Source organism: Octopus bimaculoides, chromosome 17 (assembly GCF_001194135.2).
Source record: "Octopus bimaculoides isolate UCB-OBI-ISO-001 chromosome 17, ASM119413v2, whole genome shotgun sequence".
In the NCBI taxonomy this organism is placed as follows: domain Eukaryota; kingdom Metazoa; phylum Mollusca; class Cephalopoda; order Octopoda; family Octopodidae; genus Octopus; species Octopus bimaculoides.
Genome location: NC_068997.1, coordinates 16,416,212 through 16,431,191, shown reverse-complemented (window position 1 = coordinate 16,431,191; position 14,980 = coordinate 16,416,212). Strand labels below are relative to the sequence as shown.

Here is a 14,980-nt window from a genome sequence, read left to right as displayed (position 1 = left end):
ATATATATATATATATATATATATATATACACACACATATAAAATACATATATCAGCAGTTGTAAATCTTTTGGAGTGACTACCCACCAATTTCAACTGTTCTCTCATTTCCAGTACTAGTGTATTTGCTTGGGACAACTCTCCACTATAATTGATTGAATGGATATACTGTACAGTAGAAAGGAATCTTTGTTCTTGCCAAAGACAAGATGACTTTTCTAATTCTTGTGGCATGATAACAGGAGCATGGTAAAGTGGTAGGTGAAATGATGGCAAAGAAGACTGTCATCTTACTGAGTATGTGACATCTCTGGTGTTGGTGCCATATAAAATGCACCTCAATACACCAAGTAAAATATTTGACAAAAGAAAGGATATCTAACCACAGAAAATATGCCAAACGCAAAATGCAAGAGCAACACACAAACCCTGAGAAAATGATGATGGTGTTGACGATAGACGTGCAGGATCTCATAAGTCCTTCTGTAGACTGGGCATTTGTTTCGTTGGATGTCAAATGATCACCATCCAACTGCTATCTCTGTACCATTTTGTGATAAGGAGCTCTTAGATATTACAATCTGGTTATTATTGCAACTGAATGATTGTCAGAGGCCTTTAAAAGATTGGAAGGATTCTGCAGAACACCTGCATAGTTTTGATTTAGTATGGAAAAATTGTTGCACATTAGATTCCACATGACTTTGACGTTGAGATATTTTGGTCCAACAGCAAGAAATCTATCAACAATTACATAACATATATGCCAATTTACAAGAAGTCAGGGATTAAGTTGCATTACCCACAGAAAAAAAGGTTGTCATTAAAAAAAAATAATAATATAAAAGGAAAAAAAGAAGAAAACTTACCCGGCATTAAACCAAATTGGAAAAGTGGAAGATTTACTCCTCCAGAGAAAAAGTTTGGAAATCCTGTGTATATACTTGGAATTAAACCTGGTTCAAAACCTAGTCCGGTAAAAGGAGACATCAGTTGAGGTGACAGGAAGTTTGTAGCCTCTCGACGGCTTTGTGCTGGAAGAAAGTAAGGAAAATTATAAAATTAGACTTAGAAATATTGCATAAGAAATTATCTTAATAATAAACATATTTCTAATTTATGGAATGACACTTGAAATTTGGGTGAAGAAAATAGTTGATTATACCAGCCCCACAATAGTTGACCAGTACTTTATTTTATCAACCCTGGAGGAATGAAAGGCATAGTCAAGTTTGGTGGGATTTGAACTAAGAATTAAAAAGACCAGGACAAATGTCATCAGATATTTAACCAGACACTAACAATTCTGTCTTTACCATCATCATTGTTGTTGTTGTTATCATTATCATTAAGGTGGGAATAAAAGAATCGGTTAACAGACAAGTATAATATTTTGAAGGCAGATGCAGCTGAGCATAGTATTTCACACAGTTTAAAGTTTCATTACTACACTCTCTGAGTGGTTGGCGTTAGGAAGGGCATCCACCTGTAGAAACTCTGCCAAATCAGATTGGAGCCTGGTGTCGCCTCCTGGTCCACCAGTCCTCAGTCAAATCGTCCAACCCATGCTAGCATGGAAAGCGGACATTAAACGACGATGATGAACGACAATGATTACTATTGTGCTAATTTGTTTCCTGCATTCTGGGTTCAACTTTGGCAGGGGTTATTTTTTGTGCCTCACCTGTCCTGGATTGATAAAAATCAGTATCCAACAAGAATTATACAGTTGTCTCATCACAAAATAATGATAATAATCATAATACAAAAAACAGAAACCCAGTTTCCGAATCTAACTGCAGTTACTCATAGCTCAGTCTTCATCATGAGCAGAAGGAGAATGTCTTTATCAAGTCATTTGAAATGTTAAAAATGGCAGCCAAAATTTTCTCTGGTCATATCTGATTGTCATTATAGAAAAAGAAGGAAACATTGAACAAAGTGTTCTTAAATATTCAAAGTTTGCCTTTGATTCTATGGTGTCTGATCGATCAGGGCTGAGCTGGAGCCAAAGAACAGAAAAGTCCTTCTATGCAGTCTACTTCTGCCTATGTAACTATTCATACCTCAAAGTTTACAAATAAATAAGCTCAACTTAGTACACACACACATGCACACACTGCACAAATGTCATCAGAAAAGCAAGTTAAATTAACATGTAAAATAATTAAAGTGATTAATAAACTGAATATTACTTTCTTCCTTTTCTTTTTTCTCCCCGTCTGATTTCACTGTTTCTTTCTTGACGTCAGGAAAAAAAGAGCTTGCATTAAATGGCGTGTTAAATGCTAGAGAAAAAGAGAAAGAAGAAAAACAAAAATGGTAAATAAATTGAATAAAAAATAACATAGAAAACAGACTGAATATCAAATTTTAATGAAACAGCTTCATAATCGTTTATAACTGGTTGCCCACCAAAAAGACAAAAATAAAGATTTGGGTAAAAGTTACTGTATTTATGAATGTGTGTGTGTTTAGATTTACAAAGAAGTGTTAAAAATATAAACTTACCACTGGAAGTACTTTGCAATCCGAGTGCATTGAGTCTCATTGCTTGTAACTGAGCCAGGTGTGGAGAGCTGGCAACAGATGCTTCATCCCAGACTTTACGCATACGCTCAATCTCACGCTGCTGTTGCAACATTTTGGTCATTCCTGAAGGGTCCGCCAACTCCCTTTCTGCGTTCGACTGGGACTGGATAAATTGACGCACATTGTCGATGTGCTTCTTTGTGAAAATGTGATCTTGCACTGTATACTTGTGCGAGTATTTAAAGTTGCACAATGTACATTCTTCGGGTGGCTTCGAGAAATCCACATCCGTTCCAAAAGTCTTGGTGTATGCCAGTTTATTTTTCTTCTCTTTCGCTCGGGCGTTCTGAAACCAGACTTGAACAACACGTTTGGGTAATGCAATTTCTCTGCCGAGCATTTCGCACTCCGCCATAGTTGGCGTTTTGTAATCGGCAAATAATGTTTTCATCACTCTGACCTGCATACTGCTCATCTGAGTACGATAACGTTTGCCATGCTGATGGGACGAGGAGGAGGAAGATGACGTAGCATTAGCCGGTGATGACGGGCTGTGCTCCATCAAACCGCTAGAATCCTCGCACCCTTCAACTTCATGGCTCTCGGAATGTGTTTCTGATACAGAATCGTCTAGACTATGTCTGCGAAGGTATCCATCCATGCTTCTCTCACTCATATCAGTAGATGGACCATCTGATGAAGTCTTTTCACAATCGGTGTTCACGCGGATGGGTTTGCTAAGATCAAGGGGAGCATCATTGTCCTCAGAGCTCTTACTCTCGACAACTCGAGCCGGCTGCTTTTTCTCGGGTTCGGAGGCTGCCTGCTTGCTCTGTGGAGACTCGACGGCAGCTTGTGACGGACGCTGAACGTGACTAGCAGCACTGAGTTCACTGATGAACTTCTTGAACGAAGCTTCACAGAATTGTCTCATTGATGTCTGTAGAGGATCAGAGAGCCCAGAAAAACCCATTCCTAGATTGCCTTGCGGCATGAAAGGCAGGAAGTGCTGCATACTCGAAGGAGATAACAATTTACTGAGATCTTGGTTACCTGTAGAGTGGGTAGAAGATGAAGCTGCCTGGGAAACAGGTGGAGGTGGAGGGGGTGGAGGTGTTGAATCGACAGTTGCATCAGGAATGTTGTCAATATTTATCTCGCCCTTCGCCATTTCCTCAGGATGTTTGGTTGCTAAATGCGATTCCAGAGCAGATTTTGCTCGGAATAAAGCACGACAGAATGGGCAACGTTTATGTATGAGCTGCTGATGCGCCCTGTATTGCCCTTTGCGCTCCCGTGCTCTAGTATTTTGAAACCACACCTGTACAACTCGTTTCTTTAACCCCACCTCCGAAGCAATGGTCTCCAGCTGCTTACGACTAGGGTTGCAGTCAATCTGATATTTCTGATACAGGTAATCTAATTGTTCAGGTAAAATAGTCGTTCGCAATCGTTTGTCTCTCGGCTGGTCTCTTTCCTCTTCTTCCTCTTCAGCTTTGCGCTTTATCGGCGTTAAGGATTTGTCGTGCAGCAAACTGAGTTGATGCGTGGTCGCTTGTTGTTGCTGCATTTGGGGTTGGGGTGAGGGAGACACAGTTGGCAGTACACTAAACGTACTGTCATTGGGAAAATTCGGAAAGAGGTTCGGGTTCAGAGAATGGACATTCAAATGCTCCTGCCATTGTTCGATTTTGGGGAAGAATAGATTACATTTGTCGCACCTGTGCAGTTCGTTCTTAGTGCCAATGCTGCTGCTGCTGCTGCTATTGCTACTGCTACTACTGCTGCTACTGCTGTTGTTATTGCTGGCTAAAGAGGTGGAGGACAACACACCACCACCACTACCACCAGCAGCACCACTAGTACCAGTGCTGGGGCAGGGAACAGAAACGGCAGGGGCCGGCAGGCTCAGTAAGGACGTTGAGGAAGAAGGAATGGTATTAATTGATGGGGAGGTGGAGGAAGGCGAAGAAGATGTGGAGGAGGAAGAAGAGGACAAAGTGGAAGAAACTGCAGTGGTCACAGTTGGAGGGGCAGCAGCAGTCGACTGCGTGGCCTGATTGGCACTTATGATGGCCATCACAGTTGAAGTGGAGGTTACTTCTTTGACAGGGCCACAATTGCTGTTTGCAATAGTTGAAATGGGTTTCGACAAGTCTGCTGTATGTGTTTCACTTGACTCTGAGTGGCTGGTGTCCTCCTGGGAGGTCACAGTAGAATTGCTGTCCTCATCATGAGTGGCATTCAAGGAGCCACTTTTTTCACCTTCATGACAGTTTTGCCGTTTTTGGTGCTTCATTAGATCATAATAGCGTGGGAAGATCGAATGGCACTTTTTGCACTGATATTGATAATTTGGACCAGATCGGTTAAAGGTGCCCGAGCCATCATCTCTGATATCAACAGGGGATTGGTTTTCATAAATCTTCCTAGCTTTCTGACGAGCATTCTGAAACCACACCACAATTACTCTAGGGCTAAGGTTAAGCAGTTTCGACAGGTGATCAAGGTCATCGTCCTTCGGATAGGCATTTTGCTCAAAGTACTCTTGGAGTACCTTAATCTGGTAGTCAGTGAAGCGTGTGCGGTTCGCTCGTTTGCCAGACCCACTCTGGGAATTGTTGCTTCCACTGTTACTGCTGTTGTTGCCGTTGTTACTGCTGCTGCTGCTGCTGAGGATAATGTTGTTGTTGTTACTGCTGTTGATATGGCTGTTGATGCTGCTGTTGTTGTTGCTATGGTGGCTGTTGTTGTTGCTGAGGTGGTTGCTGCTAATGCTGTTGCTGATGCTGTTGCTGATGCTGTTGCTGATGCTGTTGCTGATGCTGCTGCTGTTGTTATTGCAGCTGATGCTGTTGGTGCTACTGAAGAAGTCAGGTTTATCTTGGAAGTCAAGAGGAATATGACGAGGCCCAACTGGAGTTGAAGCAATGTGGTTTGGTACTGGTTGAGGGAGATGGTTGACCATGGGCGATGGAAGAGCCATTGCAGCTGGGAAAGTGATCGGAACTGACGTCACTGAAGATGTGTATTCTGGTTCACTGCAAGAATGGTCCATCTGGGAAGGCAAATCACATTCGTCCAGTTGGTCGTCATAACGATTCTTCATGTCTTCCTTGAAATCTGCGTCAAGATCGTGTTCCGAAGGTGATGGTATCCGACCAGTTTTCTCATACTCTTCTAAGTTTATTGTGGTCTGTGGCGGGTTGCTGAAGTTGTATGGTGAATCCTTATTCCGTTGTCGCTCTTTAAAAAGGGTATTTCTGAACCAGTGCTTAATAACTTTTTGGGGCAGGCCAGACTGTTCGGACATTTGAACAATCTGCTCTTCGCTGGGGGAGTTGTTGATATCAAAGTTGGCACGCAGTATCTTCAACTGCTCATCGTTGATGCGTGTCCGTGCTCGCTTCTGGTTTTGCGCGTGCTGCGCTTGTTGTTGTGCTGCCAGAAAATTAGGGTCAATCATGGTGATTGGAGGCATAAAGCTGCTCTCTAAGGAAGGTGGCATCATCAGTGGCATCAGTGGAGGGTGCATTCCCATAGCCAGGTTCATGTTCATCGGCATTGGCATGTGCATCATGTTGAACATCGGTACCATTTGTGAAAAGTCAAGCGGATTCTGGCCCATAGCCATGTCCTGACCGTGAGGCAGAACCCTCTCGTTCACCACCTGGGATGATGAAGACGACGACGATGACGATGAAGATGAGGATGGTTGCGATGCAGGGACGGCTGCAACAGGTGCTGGCTGTGTCGTTGGTGCACTGTGCGACACAGGTGTAATGTGTAAGGGTGGGGGCGGAGGTGCTGGCGTCATTAGCGGCTCTGGTTCTTTGGGCTGTCTTTTTTCATAGCTACTCTTGAACTTGGAACCAAACTCTTCAATGAACTCAATTGGAACGGTCAGCTTATGGATTTCCTCTTGGTGAGCTTTCAACACCCACACACTCGAGAACTCCTTGTTGCACCGTGTGCATACACTCTTGTTGATCTCTGGAAGATCAGTCTTCAGTGTCTCTGGAACTTGCTTCTCTGGAAGCTGCTTGATGCTTTCCTTTGGCGAGTGCAGTGAGGATGGCTGCTGCTTTTGCTGCTGCTGCTTGTCCTCAGCCTTTTTGTCACTGGTGTCGCTGCTAGAGCAACACTCTTTCTTCACATTCGATGGCTGGTTGAACTCATTAAACTGCATCACACACTCAAAGCCTATGTTTTCCAACAGGTTTCGATGCACGTGCTGCTTGAAACGTGTAATATAATTGCGTGATTTGAATAGATTCTGCGCAGACTGAGAAAGTGGACTGACTGTTCCAGACTGCAGGCAGCCATAACTCTGCTGGTGTTGTATCAGTGTCTCTTGATTGCTGAACACAGAATTGCAGTTTTGGCAAGCGTGGATGCCTATGTTCATCATTGGAGACATGGCATGGAGATCAGAGCCACTGCCACCTTCGGCAAGTTTCAAAGACATCTCATCCTGTGAGCCGTTCATGCCGAAATCTGGGGTGCTAAAAAGAGGTACAGGGTGTCCACTAGAAGACAGAGCTGATGTAGTGAATGCATCACACGTGGAAGAGGCAATGGAAAATTCAGGTTGAGGAGTCGATGAAGATATTGTAGATAGAGATGAAATGGGCAGCATATTTGGAATTCCTGTCAATGAGCTGGGCATGCTAGAGAACAAGAGAGGTGGTGCTTGGGATAGAGAGCTGTTGGCAGTCACCAATGACTGCTGTTTCTGTAGAATGTCTGGCAGCGATGGCTGCTTTGAATGAGATGAATGAGTTGAAAACTGAAGCGGAAGCTGTGAATGGCCAGAATGAAGGTTCTGTTGATCGGGCTGGGGTAATAAAGACAGATGCGGTTGTGGATGTTGCTGTGGTAACGGTTGCGGCTGCTGTAGATGATGGTGTTGCTGCTGAGAGTGATTCTGAGATTTTGGCACTTCTGGCTGCTCAATAAGAGGGAGTGACAGGTCGATCTGCCCGGACATCGCGAATTCAGGTAGCTTTGAGGCCCTTGCTTGGTGCAAAACAGAACGGATATGTATGTCTAAAGTTGAACCTTGGTTGTATGCAACTTTGCACAGGTTGCACCGATATGGTTTCTTCTCCAAGTCAGTTGCACTCATAGATGGACAGGTTGATGGACAGGTTGAAGTGGGCACAGCAATTGTGGCTAGAAGGGAAGGAGACGGGGAGGAGGAGCAAGAGGTAGGCGTAGGAGTCGAGGAAGGGGTGGAGGAGGTCAGTGTACAGGAGGTTGGCATAATTGGCGCCGATAAACCACCAAGCTGCTGAGTCTGCTTCAGCTTGTGCAGATGAGAGACAGAATTATAATGTACAAGTAGAATGTTCTTTTGAGTGAAGGACTCTTTGCATACATCACATTTATAAGGACGATTAGGATCCAAATACTTTTCCATTGGGTAACTCAACTTGTCCCCTTTCCGGTGTTGTAAAGTTTTGTTGTGGGCGGTCAAGTAACTCTGCTTTGTGAAGGCCACCTTACACCTATGGCATTTGAACTTACGCAGTGGATCTTCATAACTGCCTTCAGCAATGGCCTGGCTGTTGATATAGTCCTCCATGAACTGTTGCTCTTTATACGAACTGGAAACGCTATCCAAACTACCCTCGTCGCCTTCACCTGGAATGGATTCATCCAGCATTAAGTTATCAGTCAGCTCAGCTTTACTTTCACCGTTCATGATGCCGCTGTTGAGATCAGCGCTACTTTCGAAAGCAGCGAGGGATCTGTCAGTCTCACTCTTATCCAATGGTTCCGTCTTTATCAATGTGCTGCTCAGCAGAGACCCCATGGGATCTAGAGTTGAAATAGAAGGTTTAGAGTCTATAGACGATGGGCTTTTGCAGCTCATCGGCAGGGTCATGGAATTTGCATGGAGACTTGGCATGTCACTGGGTGCCATCAAACCAGGTCCAGGGGAAACATCCAGTTTTGAGCAGATACCCCAGCCTCCAGCCTGGCTATTGAGCAGATCAGCATCGTTAACAGGCACCCCAGGTATTGATGTAGAGTTCTCGGTTCCATCAGAATGTGCCAGCTCAATGTGTTTTTTCAGGGCCAATGTTGAGCGGAAACTCCGACCACAGATGCTGCATCGAGTCGATTCTCGAATCAAATGGTAGTGGGAGTGTTGCTGTAGTTTATCTATAGTTTTAAAAGCGAGGCTACACTGGTTGCACCTATATTTGTAGACGTGTCGTTCAGATATCGAGATTTTCTGCCGTTTGGCATGGATTTCACGGAAATGAACTTGCAATGAGTGGCCAGTTTTGAAATACTGATTACAACCTTTTTTCCAGCACAGGTAGCCGGGACCACGTGGCGTTTGCTTCAGCTCCAGGTGCCCAAGATCATTTTGATGAGTGTAAAGCGAATCTATATTTGTGAATGTCTGTGTACAAGTCTGGCATCTAAATTGGTCATCCAGTTCCTTTTCACTCAAGCTTGCAGTATCAATTGCTGAAAGTAAAAAGAGAAAATAATTGAAAACTCATTACATATTTATAAATGCACATGCATTTTTAATCATATAAATATACATCATCATCATCATATGTGTGTATGTTGTTAATTGTTGTGACCAGTATTCTATCATAAGAAGTAAAAAGTGCCAGTGAACTGAATCAGCAAACAAATTATAACTGGCCATTTGACCCACAAGTCAAGAACGTTACAAGGATCACTCCTTCCTTTCCAAATAAGATTGGTGGTTTCCTTTACTAATAGATACATATATGGATAGACAGACATATCCGACCATCAAACAATAAATCAAACTGGTTCAATTTACTGTATAATATTTGCAGGATATCAATTAAAAAATATATAATTCACAAAGAAGCCTAAATTCATGATGCCCTCCTTTATTGGGGCAACAGAGGATGCAGACTTCCAGGAATTGCCTTTCTTTACAACCAATTCCTTGTTGCAGATAAAGGTTGGAAAAGCAAGATGCTTATTTTGAGACTCTCGAAATCCACTTAAGTTTCCACATTATGATGCAACTAGCACATCTCTCTCTCTCTTTTATTTTTTTTCTTATCCTACTCAGCTGTCTGGATTTTCTTTGCCCTTTATAGGAATCCTAAGTTTGATAGTAGGCCTATAACATGGCCCCTTGGTTTAAAGTTACCACTTAGTCTTGGTTACCCTTAGCAGAATTCATTTTCCTTGCAAGCATTCAGAGATGGAACTCACAACCCATGTCTTTGCTGCAAACATTGATCTGCCTAAGTTCAAGCTGGGCTTCCACAGCAACAATCCCATCATTCTAAAAGGACCCCTGCAAAGTAGGGGGCACCCTTCACTCCTCCTGGCTACTAATAAAAGTTTATAAATACAAATTCTGTATGGAAGCCAGACCTTTAACACTGCAAATACATACAAAGACACACAGCTCTAAAAAGAAATGGGACACCGGGCAAGACAACAAGTGTAAGGATCTCTCTCTCTCTCCCTTCTTCATCTTGACCTTCCTCACCTCCAGCTTCCACTTCTAAGACCACTCAACTCAACATCCACTCTCACCCTGTCACTCACCCTAACTCTCAACTTATCTCTCTTCTTTACGACCCCTTTACATTTTCTCTCTCTTCCCCTCTCTCTTGTTCTCTTCATTAGGTAGACTTACCTCAATCATACTCTCTTTCTCTAACTCGCCTTTCCAACTATTCACCCCCAACACACCTCTCCGGTTCTCTCTTATCTACCTTTTTCTCTGTTTCTTTCTCTCTCTCTCTCTCTCTCTCTCTCTCTCTCTCATGCACATACTTATCTACCACTCCTCCACACACACACACACTCTCTCTCTCTCCACCTCCACTCACACCTCAACTCATCTCACTCCACCCTGACTGTCTTTAAAGTAGCCACATTGCACTCAGTCATCAAGTTATCTAAACTGGCTGACATATTTGGGTTGAGTGTCAGCATTAATAAATTGTTTCCATTGTGTTAATAAACAACAACCACAACAACAACAACAGAATAAAGACAGGGATAGGTGCCAGGGTAAGGAGGGGATGATTAGAAAGAAGACAAACCAAGAAACAAATAGAAAGACAGAAACAATTAGAGAGAAGGGAGGGGGGGAAGAAGTAGATCAGAGAGAGAGAGAGAGAGAGAATACACAACCATTAACAGCAAAACAGGTAGAGAGGTGTGTGTACACACACACACACACACACACATATATATATATATATATGTATATAGATAGATAGATAGTTCTAGGGAGCAAGAAATACATGGTACATAAACAATTGGAAAGAAAGCCAGGTTAATCAAATGGAAGACAAGGTGATGGATAATAAATAGACAGCAAGAGAGAAAAGATGGAAGATTATAAAAAAAAAAAAGTACTTGTATACATACACACATACAGTGTGTGTGTGTGTGTGTGTGTGTGTGTGTGTGTGTGTGTGTGTGTATAAACTAGGTTATTTTTTTTTATTAACAAGGGATATAGATGTGTGTATAGACATTTGATACATCTACAAATCTATATATGTGGATGTGTGAATGTAATATCAAATGAGAATGACAAAAAAAAAAGAGAATGAAAAACGAAAAAAAAAAACTAAGATAAAGAAGAAAGAAAGAAGCCTGTTTCTTTAGTCTTTTAATTAATATGCAAATAGCTTCCTTTATATACTATGAATCAGGGTTTTAGGCCAATGGTAGACAAAAAAAAAAGAAAAACAAAAAATAAAATTACCAACACCACCACCACCACCCACTCACTTCATATCGCCATCACCACCACAGTCAACATTATCAACCTTATTTTCTCTCTACCATCACAATATCTGACCTCAAACTAACACCAATATAGCTAATTTCATATTCTCTACCAATACCACTACTGACCTTATATTCCATACCACCTTACCACCACCACCACTACAACAACAAACACTATTTACTTAATAAGCTGTCTACCAACAACATCCCAACATACAATCATCATCATCATGACCATGACCACCATCACTGAACAACCACGAAACCGCGATCCTGAGGGTTATGGTTTCATGAGACAACAGGGACCGAGAGAGGGTGAGAAAGAGAAATAAAGAGTGGTGGGGAGAGAATAAGGGGGGGGGGGAATAAAGCATGAGAAGAAAGAAAGAAAGAAAGAAAGAAAGCAAACATATCTAATTAAACTTCCTTCACATCTCCTTAGGAATGAAATTACAAAATTCAAGAAGAGCGCACACACACATTTTTCTTTCCTATACAAGGTGTATAAAATTGCAGACAAGTAGTTTAATCTTTGACCCATTTGAAAGAAGAGAATCAAGACGTGTACGCTGTCTCTAACTGAAACAATAACAACAACTACAGCAGCAACACTCGCACCAACTGCAGTGTGTAATTATTTGATGAATGAATTACAAGGAGAGTTTAAATGGAATAGCGAAACAGGAGAGAGGTAAGGTCGTGATGGACAAGCTAAGGATCTATCATGGAAATCCACAACCATGGGTTATATTACATGTCTACACACACACACAGTTCTTTCTTTTTCTTTTATCTGTTTCAGTCATTTCACTGTGGTCATGCTGGAGCACCGCTTTTAGTCGGAGGAATCTACCCCGGGACTTACACTTTGTAAGCCTAGTACTTATTCGATCAGTTTCTTTTGGTGAACCATTAAGTTATGGGGACATAAACACACCAGCATCGGTTGTCAAGTGATGGTGAGGGGGACAAACACAGACAAACAAACACATATATGATGGGCTTCTTTCAGTTTCCATCAACCAAATCCACTCACTTTGGTTGGCTCAAAGCTATAGTAGAAGACACTTGCCCAAAGTACCATGCAGTGGGACTGAACCCAGAACCATGTGGTTGGTAAGCAATATATATATATATACATATATATATTGCAGCCATTTACTCAATATGAGGAAACTGAACACCTATTTTGTATACCTTTATCTACCTCTGAAGAGATTAGACTTTCAAATGATTTTTAATTTCATTAATTAATTTTCTGAGGGCCTGAACTGAAACAGCTGTAAGGGTTGTTTGTCATTTTTTAAATTAATAACTAATAACTTATTAATTACCTTTCTATTCTCTCATCTTATTATTATAATAAATAAAATATATAGAGTCTCGTGCAGCCTTGCAGCTTGCCAGCCCTGGTCAAATTGTCCAACCCATACCAGCATGGACAATGGACGTTAAATGATGATGCTATATATATATATATATATATATATATATATGCACACACATACATAATTATCTTTGATGAATTTGAATTAAAGCAGACTTCTTTCAGACTTAATATTCAATGATGAGACGACAGAAAACTTATATAGCATTTTCTTTTTATTTCAAGACTTATCAATTACGAATATTTCACCCTATATACATATAGGTATAGCACAAATATAAACAAACAACTTGTGCGCAAGAAGGACTATCTTGTTGAAACACAGGTACCTTTGATGTACCTCTCCAAGCATGATACAGTTTTTGTCAATCCAAGTGTAATTTATAAGACTTAACTTTGGTAAGACCACTGTCCAAGATGCTACACAGTCGGATCATCTCGGAGAACTCATCATTAAGAATTGAGAAACGAACTACAATACTTGCATTCATCATATAACACACACTAACACGTCTCCACCCTCTCAATACATACATGCATACACAAACACACACACACATATATGATTGTTCATCATTTAATGTCCATGTTTTACACTCACACACACTCACACAGAAGTTTGTATACACACAGATATATAACCATGTGCATATGTATGTATGTGTGTTTGTATAGGAAGGTAGATAGATAGGTGAGATATCTGCCATTTAATGATGTGGCACACCCTGGCCAGTTGGAATTCATTTAAATGAATAGAAAAGACAAGCAAACATTAAATAAAAAAACAAACACACACACACACACACTCCCACATAGTGAAAATGACATGCATTATATAAGATTAAGTAGGTTGATTTCATAACAACTTCAATATGAAAGATTTTATATATATATATATATATATATATGTGCATGTGTGTAAATATTATACATACACACAAATAAACTGTATTTTTCATCTGATTTACTTTTAATTTTCTTTTCTCATTTTATTACAAGTATCAAAATCTAAAATGAGTGGAGGGATATAGTTAACTAACTAGATATATTGTAAATTCTGACCACCTGGGTAGATCATGGTTACAGATGCAACCATGTTCCCCATGTGATGATCAGTGAGGAGTCTTGTGCCGATTATCTTGTGATTGGGATTGCAAACCTCTCTGATGTCTCAGTATTGATGTCAGCAGTAAGATGAGGTGGATAAAAGGACAGATTAACTCCAATGATGTTTGAGCCATACATTTGACCCTCCATTCATAGTCCATCACCGGCACCTTTGCCTTTTGCCCCAAGCACTGAACCTATGTAGCTCACTCGGCAGTAAATAGGTGTCATGGGGAGTTATAGCCTTTGTTAGCTTGCACCTTCTGCAGAAGATATGATCCCTAACAAAGCAAGGAAGACAACACTTCCTGCTTGCTTCAGAGTTGGGGAAAGAATCAGCCAATCAATGATTTATCAATTTAGTCGGGGCTGAGGTAAGAGCACAGTGATGACGATGACGATGATGATGATGATGGTGGTAGTAGGTAATAATTGCAGAGGCAAGGTTGTCGATACAATCTAAATTAGTAAGGTATGAATACAGTGACTGGTATGCATTAGAAATCCACAAGCTAGCCTCTTTCTGTTCTAGCAACAACAACAACAACGACGACGATGACGACGACGCTGTGCCAAGCCAGCTGTGGCCCTGTGATGATTTGCTCTGTGAAACCAGTGAAATTTATTGCTAGGTTAATAATAGTGACAACAACAATGGTAATAATAACACTAATGATAACGATAAGGATAATAATAATAATAATAATAATGATAATGATAATGATAATAATAATAATATAGATGAAATAAATTTAAAATAAAGTTGAATGTAAAAGAAAAAAGAAAATTCAAGGTAGAAGAGCTATCAGTAGCAGATGGCTTGCTTGGGGCAAGTGGCCGACATGTTTTGCCGACTTCACATAGATTATCAAAGTAATTTATTGATTCTCTCATTTTATAGAGAAGAGGGAGTGAGAGAGAGAGAGAGAGAGAGAGAGAGATAAAGAGGGGAAGAATTCATCTGAGTTTGTGCACATGAGAGAGAGAGAGAGAGAGAGAGTAAAAAAAAAAGAAAGAAGAAAACCTAAATGCTACAGAGAGAAAGAAAAAGATAGAAGATAATCTAGAGAGGTGAAGGTAAGACAAACATGAGGTGAAAGAGAGAGTCCAAGAAAGAAAAGAACTATAGATATGTGTGTGTGTGTGTGTGTGTGTGTGTGTGTGTGTGGAGTCTCTATGACAGAG

General features: G+C 41.0%; 1 protein-coding gene across 11 annotated transcripts in view; it reads right to left on the bottom strand.

The window, feature by feature from the left end:
• The window catches only part of LOC106867583 (zinc finger homeobox protein 3), a 502,463-nt gene that overhangs the window by 1,312 nt on the left and 486,171 nt on the right, over window positions 1-14,980 (bottom strand). For all 11 annotated transcript variants that reach the window (XM_052974080.1, XM_052974079.1, XM_052974078.1 and 8 more), the window contains 3 exons: window positions 2,512-9,018; window positions 2,196-2,288; window positions 870-1,034 (listed from right to left, as the gene is read on the bottom strand). In XM_052974080.1, coding sequence (XP_052830040.1) covers window positions 870-1,034; window positions 2,196-2,288; window positions 2,512-9,018 — 6,765 coding nt within the window. The remainder of the gene's footprint in view (window positions 1-869; window positions 1,035-2,195; window positions 2,289-2,511; window positions 9,019-14,980) is intronic.